At 46.0% G+C, this 15,126-nt stretch overlaps 1 protein-coding gene across 6 annotated transcripts; it reads left to right on the top strand.

Moving 5' to 3' along the window:
* On the top strand, positions 1-14,782 carry LOC139554959 (large proline-rich protein BAG6-like). 6 transcript variants are annotated; one of them, XM_071368283.1, is made up of 24 exons: positions 1-19; positions 484-573; positions 747-864; positions 2,573-2,784; positions 6,573-6,638; positions 6,727-6,849; positions 6,958-7,139; positions 7,251-7,374; positions 8,458-8,658; positions 8,836-9,058; positions 9,318-9,377; positions 9,526-9,803; positions 9,899-9,992; positions 10,179-10,516; positions 10,789-11,053; positions 11,392-11,561; positions 11,739-11,792; positions 11,866-11,968; positions 12,125-12,249; positions 12,555-12,743; positions 12,934-13,146; positions 13,460-13,567; positions 13,773-13,916; positions 14,129-14,782. In XM_071368283.1, exons 2-24 carry the CDS (start codon positions 493-495, stop codon positions 14,159-14,161), a joined length of 3,504 nt encoding a protein of 1,167 aa, XP_071224384.1. In that variant the 5' UTR covers positions 1-19; positions 484-492; the 3' UTR covers positions 14,162-14,782. The 6 variants fall into 6 exon arrangements, with proteins under 6 accessions (XP_071224384.1, XP_071224386.1, XP_071224380.1 ...); XM_071368285.1 differs by lacking the exon at positions 1-19 and adding an exon at positions 30-168 and having other exon boundaries at positions 10,834-11,053; XM_071368279.1 differs by lacking the exon at positions 1-19 and adding an exon at positions 30-168.
* The last annotated feature ends 344 nt before the right edge of the window (positions 14,783-15,126 follow it).

Raw genomic sequence — 15,126 nt, 5'->3', positions numbered from 1 at the left:
TCCGGGTTACGCCGTCATTGTAATTAAGAATTTGTTCTTAACTGACTTGCCTAGTTAAATAAAGGTTAAATAAAACATAAACGTCAGCTGGCTTCCTGATTTAAATACATGTAGATTAGCTAGCTGGCTAGCAAGCTAATAACAGCCTCGATTCAAGTGCGAATACAGGTATTGTACTCAACGATTTAGCTACCAATCGAGGGGTGATGGGATAAACATCAGGGGTGTAATCATTAAACCGATTCTGTTGCAAAACGTTTTGCTACAGAAACCGTTTACTCCAAACTGAAAACTCAAACGAAAGTTTCTATTGGACATATTCGGGTAACGTTAGATCCCTCCTTTCCGTTTCGTTGTGTTTGTTTTGTTTGCTTCAATTTGGTTCTTAAGCGGTTTCTGCAATGAATACACCCCAGTAGTCTTCATGGCTGGACATTTTATGGATAAAGTACAATTTCAGACTGTATTTCTCTGTGCTCTTAGCAGAGAAACATGGAGGAGTCAGCAAGCACCATAGAGGTCACAGTGAAGACCCTGGACTCCCGGAGCAGGAGCTACACTGTCCGGGGAGAGGTAGGCTGTGACTTCTGTTGTCCACTTCTGTTTTAGCCTGAAATCCAACGGAGTATATCCGTTTGGATTCCAGGCTACTTCTTTGTAGTCTTTATGCTGTACACTTATGAGTGGGACATGCATTTATTCAGCCCTATACTAGCGATGCACTGAGCCTGTTATTTCTCCTTCAGTTGACATTGAAGAAGTTCAAAGAACACATATCTGCGTCAGTGAATATCCCAGCTGACAAGCAGAGACTAATCTATCAGGGCAGAGTGCTGCAGGACGAGAGGACACTGAATGAATACAGTGAGTAAAAAAGCCAGCAACTATTCTATGGACACTAAGTAATATAAACTCAGCAAAAAAAGAAACGTCCTCTCACTGTCAACTGCGTTTTATTTTCAGCAAACTTAACATGTGTAAATATTTTTGTATGAATGTATCAACAACTGAACAATTTCCACAGACATGTGATTAACAGAAATGGAATGTGTCCCTCAACAAAGGGGGGGCTCAAAATCAAAAGTAAACGTCAGTATCTGGTGTGGCCACCAGCTGCATTAAGTACTGCAGTGCATCTCCTTCTCCTCATAGACTGCACCAGATTTGCCAGTTCTTGCTGTGAGATGTTACCCCACTCTTCCACCAAGGCACCGGCAAAATCCCGGACATTTCTGGGGGGAATGGCTCTAGCCCTCACCCTCCGATCCAACAGGTCCCAGACCTGCTCAATGGGATTGAGATCCGGGCTCTTCGCTGGCCATGGCAGAACACTGACATTCCTGTCTTGCAGGAAATCACGCACAGAACGAGCAGTATGGCTGGTGGCATTATCATGCTGGAGGGTCATGTCAGGGTGAGCCTGCAGGAAGGGTACCACATGAGGGAGGAGGTCTTCCCTGTAATGCACAGCGTTGAGATTACCTGCAATGACAACAAGCTCAGTCCGACGATGCTGTGACACACCGCCCCAGACCATGACCAACCCTCCACCTCCAAATCGATCCCGCTCCAGAGTACAGGCCTCGGTGTAACACTCATTCGTTTGACGAGAAACGCGAATCTGACCATTACCCCTGGTGAGACAAAACCGTGACTCGTCAGTGAAGAGCACTTTTTGCCAGTTCTGTCTTGTCCAGCGACGGTGGGTTTGTGCCCATAGGTGACGTTGTTGCCGGTGATGTCTGGTGAGGACCTGCCTTACAACAGGCCTACAAGCCCTCAGTCCAGCCTCTCTCAGCCTATTGTGGACTGTCTGAGCACTGATGGAGGGATTGTGCGTTCCTGGTGTAACTCAGGATGTTGTTGTTACTATCCTGTACCTGTCCCGCAGGTATGATGTACCAATCCTGTGCAGGTGTTACACGTGGTCTGCCACTGCGAGGACGATCAGCTGTCCGTCCTGTCTCCCTGTAGCGCTGTCTTAAAATACTCACAGTACGGACATTGCAATTTATTGCCCTGGCCACATCTGCAGTCCTCATGCCTCCTTGCAGCATGCCTAAGGCACATTGACGCAGATGAGCAGGGACCCTAGGCATCTTTATTTTGGTGTTTTTCAGAGTCAGTAGAAAAGCCTCTTTATTGTCCTAAGTTTTCATAACTGTGACCTTAATTGCCTACCGTATGTAAGCTGTTAGTGTCTTAACGACTGTCCCACAGGTGCATATTCATAAATTGTTTATGGTTCATTGAACAAGCATGGGGAAACGGTGTTTAAACCCTTTACAGTGAAGTTATTTGGATTTTTACGAATTATTTTTGAATGACAGGGTCCTGAAAAAGGGACTGTTCTTTTTTTGCTGAGTTTACTACATAATCTGTTTTTTAAAACGGCAAAACAGTTGAGATTACTGAATCTCACAAACTTTGCCTTTAAAATCATTAATGGTATATTGGTGGTGGTGTTGTGAGCACCTTGCTCTAGTATCCTCTGACCTGCTGTTCTCTCTCCACTCTCATTCTTTCCTGCACTCTCATCCACTTCTCACTCCCTTCACTCTCTTCCTTTCAGATATAGCTGATAAGGTGATCCACCTAGTGGAGCGTGCTCCTCCTCAGACCTCCCAATCTGCTGGCGGGCGAGGACTGTCATCAGGAGGAACAGAGGGAGGTGCCACCACCACCTCCTCCCAGGGAGGCCCCCAGGACCGCAACGGGAACAGCTACGTCATGCTGGGAACCTTCAACCTGCCCATCAACATCATGGACTCCCAGCAGATACAGGTGAGACAAGGTTGTGTGTTGGTGTGCACTGTGCAGCTGTTTCATAGAGTATTTATTAATAGGACCCTGAAAAGCTTCTACCCATAAGCCATTAAACTGCTAAGTTTAGTCCAGGTAGCTATTGGTTAACTCTTTCACTAACTGCATTGACCCTTTTTGCAATTAATCTTTTAACTAATCACATACACTGCTGATACTGTTTATCTATCCTGTTGCTTAGTCACTTTATCCCTATCTATATGTACATCACATACAGTGCCTTGCAAAAGTATTCATCCCCCTTGGCATTTTTCCTATTTTGTTGCATTACAACCTGTAATTTAAATGGATTTTAATGTAATGGACATACACAAAATAGTTTCAATTGGTGAAGTGATATGGGGGAATTTTTTTAAATAAAAAATCTACAAAAAAAAACAAAGTGGTGCATACAGTGGGGAGAACAAGTATTTGATACACTGCCGATTTTGCAGGTTTTCCTACTTACAAAGCATGTAGAGGTCTGTAATTTTTATCATAGGTACACTTCAACTGTGAGAGACGGAATCTAAAACAAAAATCCAGAAAATCACATTGTATGATTTTTAAGTAATTAATTAGCATTTTATTGCATGACATAAGTATTTGATACATCAGAAAAGCAGAACTTAATATTTGGTACAGAAACCTTTGTTTGCAATTACAGAGATCATACGTTTCCTGTAGTTCTTGACTAGGTTTGCACACACTGCAGCAGGGATTTTGGCCCACTCCTCCCTACAGATCTTCTCCAGATCCTTCAGGTTTCGGGGCTGTCGCTGGGCAATACGGACGTTCAGCTCCCTCCAAAGATTTTCTATTGGGTTCAGGTCTGGAGACTGGCTAGGCCACTCCAGGACCTTGAGATGCTTCTTACGGAGCCACTCCTTAGTTGCCATGGCTGTGTGCTTCGTGTCGTTGTCATGCTGGAAGACCCAGCCACGACCCATCTTCAATGCTCTTACTGAGGGAAGGAGGTTGTTGGCCAAGATCTCGCTATACATGGCCAAATCCATCCTCCCCTCAATACGGTGCAGTCGTCCTGTCCCCTTTGCAGAAAAGCATCCCCAAAGAATGATGTTTCCACCTCCATGCTTCACGGTTGGGATGGTGTTCTTGGGGTTGTACTCATACTTCTTCCTCCAAACACAGTGAGTGGAGTTAGACCAAAAAGCTCTATTTTTGTCTCATCAGACCACATGACCTTCTCCCATTCCTCCTCTGGATCATCCAGATGGTCATTGGCAAACTTCAGACAGGCCTGGACATGCACTGGCTTAAGCAGGGGGACCTTGCGTGCGCTGCAGGATTTTAATCCATGACGGCGTAGTGTGTTACTAATGGTTTTCTTTGAGACTGTGGTCCCAGCTCTCTTCAGGTCATTGACCAGGTCCTGCCGTGTAGTTCTGGGCTGATCCCTCACCTTCCTCATGATCATTGATGCCCCACGAGGTGAAATCTTGCATGGAGCCCCAGACCGAGGGTGACTGACCGTCATCTTGAACTTCTTCCATTTTCTAATAATTGCGCCAACAGTTGTTTCCTTCTCACCAAGCTGCTTGCCTATTGTCCTGTAGCCCATCCCAGCCTTGTGCAGGTCTACAATTTTATCCCTGATGTCCTTACACAGCTCTCTGGTCTTGGCCATTGTGGAGAGGTTGGAATCTGTTTGATTGAGTGTGTGGACAGGTGTCTTTTATACAGGTAACGAGTTCAAACAGGTGCAGTTAATACAGGTAATGAGTGGAGAACAGGAGGGCTTCTTAAAGAAAAACTAACAGGTCTGTGAGAGCCGGAATTCTTACTGGTTGGTAGGTGATCAAATACTTATGTCATGCAATAAAATGCAAATTAATTATTTAAAAATCATACAATGTGATTTTCTGGATTTTTGTTTTAGATTCCGTCTCTCACAGTTGAAGTGTACCTATGATAAAAATTACAGACCTCTACATGCTTTGTAAGTAGGAAAACCTGCAAAATCGGCAGTGTATCAAATACTTGTTCTCCCCACTGTATGTATTCACCCCCTTTGCTATGAAGCCCATAAACAAGATCTGGTGCAACCAATTACCTTCAGAAGTCACATAATTAGTTAAAGTCCACCAGTGTGCAATCTGTCAAATGATCTGTGTATGTATGTGTGTGTTCTGAAAGGCCCCAGAGTCTGCAACACCACTAAGGGGCACCACCAAGCAAGCGGCATGGAGCTCTCCAAACAGGTCAGGGACAAAGTTGTGGCGAAGTACAGATCAGGGTTGGGATATAAAAAAATATCAGAAACTTTGAACATCCCACAGAGCACCATTAAATCCATTATTAAAAAATTGAAATAATATGACACCACAAGAAACCTGTCAAGGGCCGCCCACCAACTCACTGACCAGGCAAGAAGGACATTCATCAGAGAGGCAACAGAGACCAAAGATAACCCTGAAGGAGCTGCAAAGCTCCACTGCGGAGATTGGAGTATTTGTCCGTAGGACCACTAAGCCGTACACTCCAGAGCTGGGCTTTACAGAAGTGTCCAGAAAAAATACATTGCTTAAAGAAAAAAATAAGTAAGCACGTTTGGTGTTTGCCAAAAGGCATGTCGGAGACTCCCCAAACATATGGAAGAAAGTACTCAAATGAGACTAAAATGTAGCTTTTTGGCCACCAAGGAAAATGCTATTTCTGGTGCAAACCCAACACCTCATCACCCCGAGTCAATTGTCCCCACAGTTAAGCATGGTGGTGGCAGCATCATGCTGTGGGGATGTTTTTCATCGGCAGGGACTGGGAAACTGGTCAGAATTGAAGGAATGATGAATGGCACCAAATACAGGGAGATTCTTGAGGGGAAACCTGTTTGTCTTCCAGAGATTTGAGACTGGGACGGAGGTTCACCTTCCAGCAGGACAATGACCCTAAGCATACTGCTAAAGCAACACTCGAGTGGTTTAAGGGGAGACATTTAAATGTCTTGGAATCGCCTAGTCAAAGCCCAGACCTCAATCCAATTGAGAATCTGTGGTCTGACTTAAATATTGCTGTACACCAGCGGAACCCATCCAACTTGAAGGAGCTGGCGCAGTTTTGCCTTGAATGGGCAAAAATCCCAGTGGCTAGATGTGCCAAGCTTATAGAGACATGCTCCATGACACTTGCAGCTGTAATTGCTACAAAAGGTGGCTCTACAAAGTATTGACTTTTGGGGGGTGAATAGTTATGCACGCTCAAGCTTTCTGTTTTTTTGTCTTTTTTGTTTCACAAATATTTTGCATCTTCAAAGTGGTAGGCATGTTGTGTAAATCAAATGTACGAACCCCCCCAAAAATAAATTTTAATTCCATATTTTAAGGGCAACAAAATACAAAAAAATGCCAGGGGGGGTGAATACTTTTGCAAGCCACTGTATCTACCTCAGTTACCTTGTACCCCTGCACATCGACTTGGTACTGGTACTCAGTGTATATTGCTAAGTTATCCTTAGTCATTGTGTATTTATTCCTTGTTATTTTTCTATAATTTATTTTTACTCTGCATTGTTGGGAAAGACCTGGCAGCATTTCACTGTCAGTCTACACTTGTTTTATGAAGCATTTGACAAATACAATTTTAGATCTTTATTTCTTTGAATAAATCTATCAAGCACCTAAAATTTCTTGAATCCAAAAGTTTTAAAGGGTACCTGATGTATATCTAGAATTGGTTGAGTGTCTAGATGATTTGAATGTATCAAGTGTAGTAGTACTAATAACGTAACTAATAAATGAATTCCTTGGCAGATGCAAGTGCAGCAGATGATGGCAGGAGTGGGAGAAGCAGGAAGGAATACCAGAGTCAGCACTGGAGTAAGTCATGTTTTTAAATGTTATTGTCATATTATATAGATTACTAATATTACTATCAAGGTATGTTCATGATTCGTCTTGTTTCTAGCGCAATGGCTCAATGGATATGCATATCAACGTTGACCAATCAGTGCAGAGCGAGCCCAGGATGAGGCTGCAATTGGCTGAGAACTTGCTAAGAGAAACCCAGTCTCTGCTCCACAGACTGGAGGTAGTTACAACTCGCATACTATGTTATGCTATGCTATTATTATGATATGCTACACATCTGTTTTCAGGGCCGAGTGTACCTTTTTAGACAACCTGTTTGTGTTTGCAGGGTCAGCCCAGCGACGTGCCATCTCGAGCCGAGCCGGAGACGTCTCAGTCCACCTCTTCATCCTCTTCCTCTACAGCTGCCACTGAAGGAGCAGCACAGCCTATGGACACCGCCCCTCCTGCTCCACCTCCCCCTCCCACCTCCTCCACCCAGAGAGAGCGACCACCCCACTCCGGGTCCAAGTAAGTGCTCAGCAGGGAACAGCAAAGCATAGAAAAAGGAAAATCAAGTAGAATCAAAACGCTTTCTCTTCCGTGCCTACTGAACACACAGCTGTATCTCTCCCTCCCCAGCCACCCCAGCCCAGCGGAGCTGGTGGAGGTGTTGTCAAAGATGAGGAGGGTGGAGGAGAGGCTTCGTCCCTTCATAGAGAGAACTCAATCCATCCTGGGGGCTGCCACTTCAGCAGACTACAACGTAAACACTACAACAATAGCAACTAGCTATTGCAACCCGTGCAACACATCACTGTTTTTTTTTTACTTCAACCTTAAACTCCTGTTACATTTTCATCCTTAAGAGTCTAAGCCGGGGGGTGGGGGGTCTACTAAGCTATTTGGAATTGTTTTAAGGTCGTAGCAAGGATCATCTTGTTGTTTGATTTTGAAAGGAAGTTTTTTTTCTGGTGTCTGTCATTTGTATTTATTAGGGATCCCCATTAGCTGCTGCCAAGACAGCAGCTACTCTTCCTGGGGTCAAAACACATTAAGGCACTTCACACATGCAGATCTACAATACAAAATGTATAATACCACCATACAACAATATTACAATGTATGTGTGTACATATCTGAGAGATAAGAAAGATCAGGAAACGTTTTTTTAATGTTCTTTGCCTCTGCTTAGTGTCAAATAAGTCTCCATATATACTTCCATTAATTTTTTTCAACTGGTACCAGGGGACCTTCAGATGAGGCCTGTGTGCATCCTAGAGCAAAACTGACATTTCATATTAGTGTGTAGCCCAAACGGTTTGGACGCTACAGACAGAAGTTGGCAGATCGGCTGTACCGACTTCCGACGAGTCCCAAGAAGCTTGTTGGCCGTAGAGCAAAACGGAGAGCGTCATCTTTCCATAGAGTTTGTAGTCCAAACCGTTCGGATGCTACAGTCGATTTTGTGAGAAGACCAATTTTTGTGATATCTTATGGTCTGATAAACACCACTCTAGCTCTTTCACTCCAGTTGAGGAAGTGCAACACTGGCGGATGCATTGGATTGAGATGCATCCAATGCCAACATCTGATCTCTAGTTTAAACTGACACATTTTTATGGGGATGTTTGTATTATGCTAATTAGATTTCAGCGTGGGCGCAGACATCAACCTTAGGCGGTAAACTTTAATGGTGTCCATGAGAAGAAAAGTTACATCATAAACTGCGCCACAGAGTACAGTGAGTATTTTTGAATAGGTCAGTCACTGTACTGTTTTGCATGAGGAAAATGGAGCCCCGAACAGACGTGAATCAATCACCACATTGTTCTTCTTTTTGTCACAGACGCAGGAGAGAGAGGGGGACCAGCACGTTCTCAACCTGGTCGGGGAGGCTCTCCGTCTCCTTGGCAACACCCTGGTTGCCCTTAGCGACCTGCGTTGTAACCTGGTCACTCCTCCCCCCCGTCACCTCCACGTGGTTCGGCCCATGTCCCACTACGGCTCCCCCGTCCTGCTGCAGGGTGGTATGCCCCACCACGTCCCGGTAGATCACTCTGCGTTTCTTCCACTTATACTCTCAGCAATTTTTGTATTTCAGTATCAGGGCCTAATGCTAACTAAACCTTGTACTTTTTACCAGCATTTAGCTGTTGGTCCTGTGCAAATTTTAAGGCCAAGTTTGGTACATGCATTACATTATTAACTTGACTTGTGTCTTCAGGGAAACCTGGGGACCACAGTGACTATGACTTCCAATGGGAGGCAGGCAGCCGAGGGCCAAGCCCAACCTTCTCAGGCCCCTGGCCCACCAGAGAGCCAGGCCCTCCCTCCACAGCCCAACTCAGCCAACCAGCAGCCAGGTCAGGGCCAGGGGGCTCCGCATGTGATCAGAATCACCCACCAGACCATGGAGCCTGTGGTAATGATGCAGATGAACCTGGATGGTGAGGGAGGGGACACATTATTATTTTCTCTTGCGCTTGGCTAGTTGTCATGCCCTAACTGTGTTTCTCATGCGTACCAAATGGTCATTACGTTAAATAATCAATCCAAACCGAGAGAGACCGTAGTCATTGTTGATCTCCTATAGGAAACCTTAAAGTTGTGTTACCGCAAGCCTGGAATGGAGCAATAGCTTGCATACCCAGTATGTATTTTCAGAGTTGTAAGCTAATGTTTTCTCCCTGGTTGTCTCTCCATTAGATTCTGGCAGCAGCCCTCAGGTCCAAGGACAACAGATCCCAATTGGTACTGGACAGCCTGGTGAGTGCTTTTGACCCCTACATTATATTCACTATGGTATATACACCAGACAGCCTTAAATGACTCCTATACCAGTCTCTTAACCACCAGGTCCCTGGGATGTTGCTGACTGTTTAATCAAGTATTTATCTCTGCTCTCAATCTGAAGGTGCCACTCCGGTCCACATCCCAGACCTTCCTCCAGAGTTCATGCAGGCCATCGTCCACCAGATCTCTCAGCAGACCGGGCAACCAGAAGCGGATGTCCCCGGGACCACCTCAGCCTCTGAACCCTCTGCCCCTACTCACCCTCACAGCCCTCTGCCCCCTGGGGCCAGGGTGGTGGTCACACGCCCCTCCTTCTCCCCTCACATCCCCCAGCCTGTGGTCACCAACATCAACCTCGGGGCTTCAGTGCCCCCTGCTGGCGGACAACACAACCTACAGGTGAGGCAAGGAAATGCAGACATGGAGAAGACTTTGGTCTGGGTGTGCAGCCCTGCTCTTACACGCCCGCTCATTCAACTGATCTCTTCTTCCAGGGCACACCTCTGGCTCACTCTCCCGTAACTCAGATGATCAGTGGTCTGATTGGACAGCTCCTGATTCCTGGACAACAGATGCCTGGACACCAGGGTGAGTGATTGATTGGTTGATTATTGTATTGGGTGAATGATGGGTTTTATTTTGTAGCGTTCAGTGCCATCACTGATATTTTACGTGGTATTCAAATTCTTTCTACAGATTTGCCATGTTTCTTTCAAAATACACATTTCTGGTTTGTGAAAATTAACAATGAATCACAAGTCTTCTTTTTCCCAGTTCCTCCAGGTGACCAGACATCCACCAGCTCCTCCTCTGCCTCCCACTCCTCCTCTTCATCCACCTCCTCTTCATCCTCTTCTGCGTCCTCCAACCCCATCCCTCCCCACCCCTCTGGGGCGACCACCTCTGGCCAGACCACCACCCACACCACCAACACCACCTCTGTGGGCCAGCCACCGGAGGGGGTTGCCGAGGCCAACCTAGCCCAGCTCCTGGGCTCTCTGCTGGGTGGAGCAGGCGGGCCAGGAGCCCCTGGTTCTGGAGCTAACCCACAAATCACTGTGACCGTACCTGGAGTCCCAGGGTTCTTCCAAGGCATGTCAGAATTCATCCAGGTGAGAGACGATACTATTGAACCCTATTGGTAACTTCTTGAGAACTCTAATAATCCATTTGACTGAAAAGTAACTCTTAGGTAATATAATCATGTAATTACACTGTTATTACGCTGTAATGAAGTTAAAGTAGTCATAATTAGAAGCTGAAGTAATTATAATCAGTGGCAGTTGAATAGTCAATTAGTTGAATTAGTCGTAAGTAGTCGTAAGTAAACTCCAGACAACTAGATGACTACAGTGTTACCCAATAGTTCCTCTCCCATTTCTAGGCTAACCAACCCATGTTCTCCCGACCCACAACCTCACCCGGCCAGGAGCCTCCCCCTGGCCAAGGCACCCCTGCCCCCCCTCAGGTGGCCCCTGGGGGTGTCGGGGACCCCTTCCTGAGCCCAGAGCTGTTTACAGGTATTGTCCAGGGGGTCCTCTCCACCATGATGGGGGCTCCGCAGGGGAACGGGGAGAGCATCGCTCAGTTCATCCAGAGACTGTCTCAGACCACCAACCTCTTCACACCTGGATCTGGGGACGCAGTAGGTGAGCTACTGACAAAAGGAAAAACCTTGTAACACCTAACTGTTGTACTGGTCTTTCACTCGTACACATACTGCTAGCACAGACACGATTGTGGCTATTTCCATGGTATTACTTGTAATGATTGGGATATGTGGTTATCTTACCTACTTAAGTTGAATACTTTTATTGTAAGTGTCTCTGGTCAGAAGAGGCTGCCAAATGACTTGAATATACATGTAAGAAAGCTAAACATTTATCAATCTACACCTGACCTGATGGTGTGCCTTGCCACCTGTGATGTGATTGCCTATTTGGAAAAAGGGGAAAGTTTTTTCTGAACTTGTTCTTTTGACCTGCAGGGTTCTTCGGGGACCTGTTGTCTCTGGTGGGTCACAGTTTCTCCATGGTGGACATAATGTTGTTACTCCACGGTAATGCCCAGCCAATCAGCCGGATCCAGCCCCAGCTCACTGACTTCTTCAACCAGCACTACCTGCAGGGTCCAGAGCCTACTGATGCCAATATTAACGTGAGTAACTCTGCTGTACTGCCACCTGCAGTTTTGTTGAGAATCATGGCATGAAGTTGCCACAGTATTACTTTAATTAAGACCAACGTTTGTGCCATTTCACCTCAAAGGGTGTGTTCTTTATTTGATCAATCTGCTTGATGTTTAGAAACAAACTACCTTGTCTTGTCTTTGCAGGCAGCATCTGAGGACCTCATCAATGGCCTGGAGGAGTACATAATGGAGTGCTTTGTAAGACTCACTCACTCTCAAATTGTCACTATGTTGATAATGCTGTAATAATACTGTGCCCGATCTCTCTCAGGCCACGGTGACAGTGAGAGAGGGAGTGGACATCATTCAAATCAACAGCTCTTTCCTTAGACAGCAGTTCACCCGCATGGCCACGCACATCCTACGCTGCACAGGTAAAACACGCAAACCCCTTAGGTAAAATACAGCTTTGCTATACTAGGTCCTACGCATTGTTACCAAACTGGAATACTGACAATCCTATTCTAGTACCTAACAGCAGCATGACTGTACATCTGTTGCTGGTGTTGTGTGTCTCTACCTCTCTGCAGACCACACGTTTGGCCCCCGCCTGCTGCTGCTCTGCACCCAGGGTCTGTTTGAGTGTCTGGCTCTCAACCTTTACTGTCTCCGAGGGGAACAGGGAGCTCTCACCCAAGTCATCAATCACCACATCGTTAGTACACTCTATTATTTGATGGACTTCAGTGTTTCCCCTACCGGTCCTCAGGATCGTAGCCGTTCCACATATTCTCCTATTTCACTACATTTACTTTGTCATTTAGCAGACACTCTTATCCAGAGCGACTTTCAGTAGGGAGTACATACTTTATTATTATTTTTTTTTTCTTGCTGTACAAGCTAGTTGCTGAACTAGTCAATGACTCAGTTGAATCCCATTGTATCTGGTAGTTTAGGTTGTGGGTTGAGTCCTGTTTGGTTTGGATGGTATAGATCTATATGTTTTCTCTATGTCCACAGAGGAGGATGTCAGCAGAGGTCAACCCCAGCCTGGTGAACTGGCTAACTAGTATGATGACCATGAGACTCCACGTCATCCTGGAGCACAACCCAGTCACTGAGGACCACATCCAGCACTATGTCATCCACACACGGAGAGCAGAGCCTGACGCACAGGCTGGACAGCAGACAGACACACAGAACATGGAGGTGAGTGATTGTGTATAGAGGTACATAGGTTAGTCTTTCCAGGTGGTGTTATCTGAGGCTTATAAGGATGCATGCTTGGGCACACCTAGAAAAATATCTGGTAATTCCATGACATCAGCAAGGAAGTTCACAGCTTTGAGGACAGGTTAATCTTCATACAGTACAGCTAACCTTCGCTCTCTATCACTAGATGGCTGGAGGTCTGTCTCCGGCCCCAGCCACCACAGCAGGGGCTGCCATGGTTTCATCAGGGGACAGACAGGAAGTTGAAGCGTCCCCCGGGGTGACCACCCCCTTGCGGAGAGCATCATCAGGGGAGATCGGAAGAGCCGTTGCCATGGCAGCAGGAAGAAGGGAGGAGTCTGTAGGAGATGTGGAGCCCTGGGCAGCTGCAGTGCCCCCTGTAAGGGGCTATGCTTTACTGTTTAGGGCAGCGTTTCCCAAACTCTGTTCTGGGGACCTCAAGGGGGGCACATTTTTGCCCAAACACTACACAGCTGATTTAAATAATCAACTCCTCAACCTTTGGTTATTTGAATCAGCTTGGGAAACCTGGACCGAGTTTGGAAATGGCTGGTTTAGGGGTGAAGTGCCTTGCTCAAGGCACAATGTCAAGAGATGGCATTTAGGATGCCTAGAATCCCACCAGATGTAGTATTTGAACGTGTGACTATACAGTTACAGGCCCACCTCTTCAACCTGTTTGTGTTCATCAGGAGTGGGTTCCTATCATCAGACATGACATGCTGTCTCAGAGGAAGATGAAGACTCAATCCCCTCTGTCTGACGCATACCTCCACGGGATGCCTGCCAAGAGGAGGAAGGTGAGTGTGGGGGGAGGGGGGGGGGGGCTTCATTACTGTCACTGTGCTTAAGACTGCCCATGGAACATTCTTGAAGCAAATGCCTGAACTTTCCTGGTTATTCTGACTTATCTCTAAAGCAAGTGAGAGCGAAACATCAAATAAAAATGTCATACCGACTGAATTCACCTCTGGTTAGTGTTGACCTGTTATCCCACTCACTCAGACTCACCAGGGTGAGGGCCCTCAACTGTCCCTGTCTGAGGCAGTGAGCCGGGCTGCCCGGGCTGCAGGAGTCACTGTCACTAGCCCAGATAGCCTCCAGGGGGAGCTAGAGGAGCCAGAGCTGCAGGAGGCCTACCAAGAACAGGTAAACTACGGCCAGTGTTGCTTTCTAGAGGGTGCAACATCCCCAATCAAACATACATTTGTAAGGAAGAGGGCAAAAGTTTAAAAAGTAAATAAACAGAGCCCAAACCTCTTTCTGGCTCATGTTCACTCTGAAACAGCAGGGTGAACAAGACTTGGAAGTGTGTCAACGTCAGACTAGCAGGCCCTAACCTTGACTCGTGTTTGTCTCAGGTGAGGAGTGACATCAAAGAGAGTGAGGGATGACCAAGACTTCAGCTCCCAGCGTTTCCCCAACACACCAGGCCTTCTCTCTAGATGACTCTTAAATCTCATTGGTCCTCAGGCTTGTCAACAACTCCATCTAGCTAATCAGTTTTCTTCCTGGATGACTTCTGATCTGATTGGTTACCACACCTGTCAATAACCACATCTAGCCAATCACTCACAACCGTGATGTATCCAGGGGTGTGTATATCATCATGTCAGCTTGATTCGGGACATTTATATCTTCAACATGTAACGTGCCCCAGACTCCATTCTGCAACATTCCCTGCAGGTCTCATATCCAATGAAGGGCAAAGAGAACACAAGAGACATGACTTGCTTAGACCCTGCTTTCTCATTGGCCTGCCACGGAAAATGCCACTCATTGAAAACCGAGAAGCGCTTTACAACCTGTCTGTCATCTGTCAATGGAAAATGTCAGTCTGGAATCTTCCCCCAAAACCAGGCTTTCTCATTCCTAACTGGTTGTCATCTGTATGTCCTGTTGTCCTTATGAGGCTTCAACTTGTAAATGAGCACAAATTGTACATTGTATTAAGAATGTGATGTAGTGATAATGCAACAGCTTTTTCTTAAGTTAATAAAGTAGCAAAACCTTTCCATAGGCTTTTGTTTTGTTTATTGCGTTTAGCTCGGTATCCCCACTAGAGGTGAAAGAAGCACTAGCCTGCTTAAACCAGACTGAACTGTGCTCATAAGTAAAACAATGGTGAGTGTAGTGTTCAGTCTAGTGTAACCAGGCTATGATAACTATTTACTTTCAAAATAGGATGTGAGTGGTTTAGATGTTTAGGGTGATTGTCATGTCATCGGTGACATTTTGTCTAGCTGTTTTAAGTGTATGACTACGGAGCTCAATGGTTGTTTAGCCGTCATAACTGCCATAATCAGGACCATGATAAAGATAAACCTTGTTATATGCCTCTGTTCTTTCTAGAAGCTGA

The sequence above is a fragment of the Salvelinus alpinus genome, chromosome 26 (assembly GCF_045679555.1).
Source record: "Salvelinus alpinus chromosome 26, SLU_Salpinus.1, whole genome shotgun sequence".
In the NCBI taxonomy this organism is placed as follows: domain Eukaryota; kingdom Metazoa; phylum Chordata; class Actinopteri; order Salmoniformes; family Salmonidae; genus Salvelinus; species Salvelinus alpinus.
The sequence above is the reverse complement of the archived record's forward strand: the minus strand, read 5'-3'. Positions and strand labels throughout refer to the sequence as shown.

Bases quoted from the DNA above. Each gene is read 5' to 3' on its own strand.
- LOC139554959 (XM_071368283.1), top strand. From the start codon at position 493: ATGGAGGAGTCAGCAAGCACCATAGAGGTCACAGTGAAGACCCTGGAC. The intron at 9,804-9,898 runs GTGAGGCAAGGA...CTCTTCTTCCAG, and splicing joins GCGGACAACACAACCTACAG to GGCACACCTCTGGCTCACTC. The intron at 9,993-10,178 runs GTGAGTGATTGA...TCTTTTTCCCAG, and splicing joins ACAGATGCCTGGACACCAGG to TTCCTCCAGGTGACCAGACA.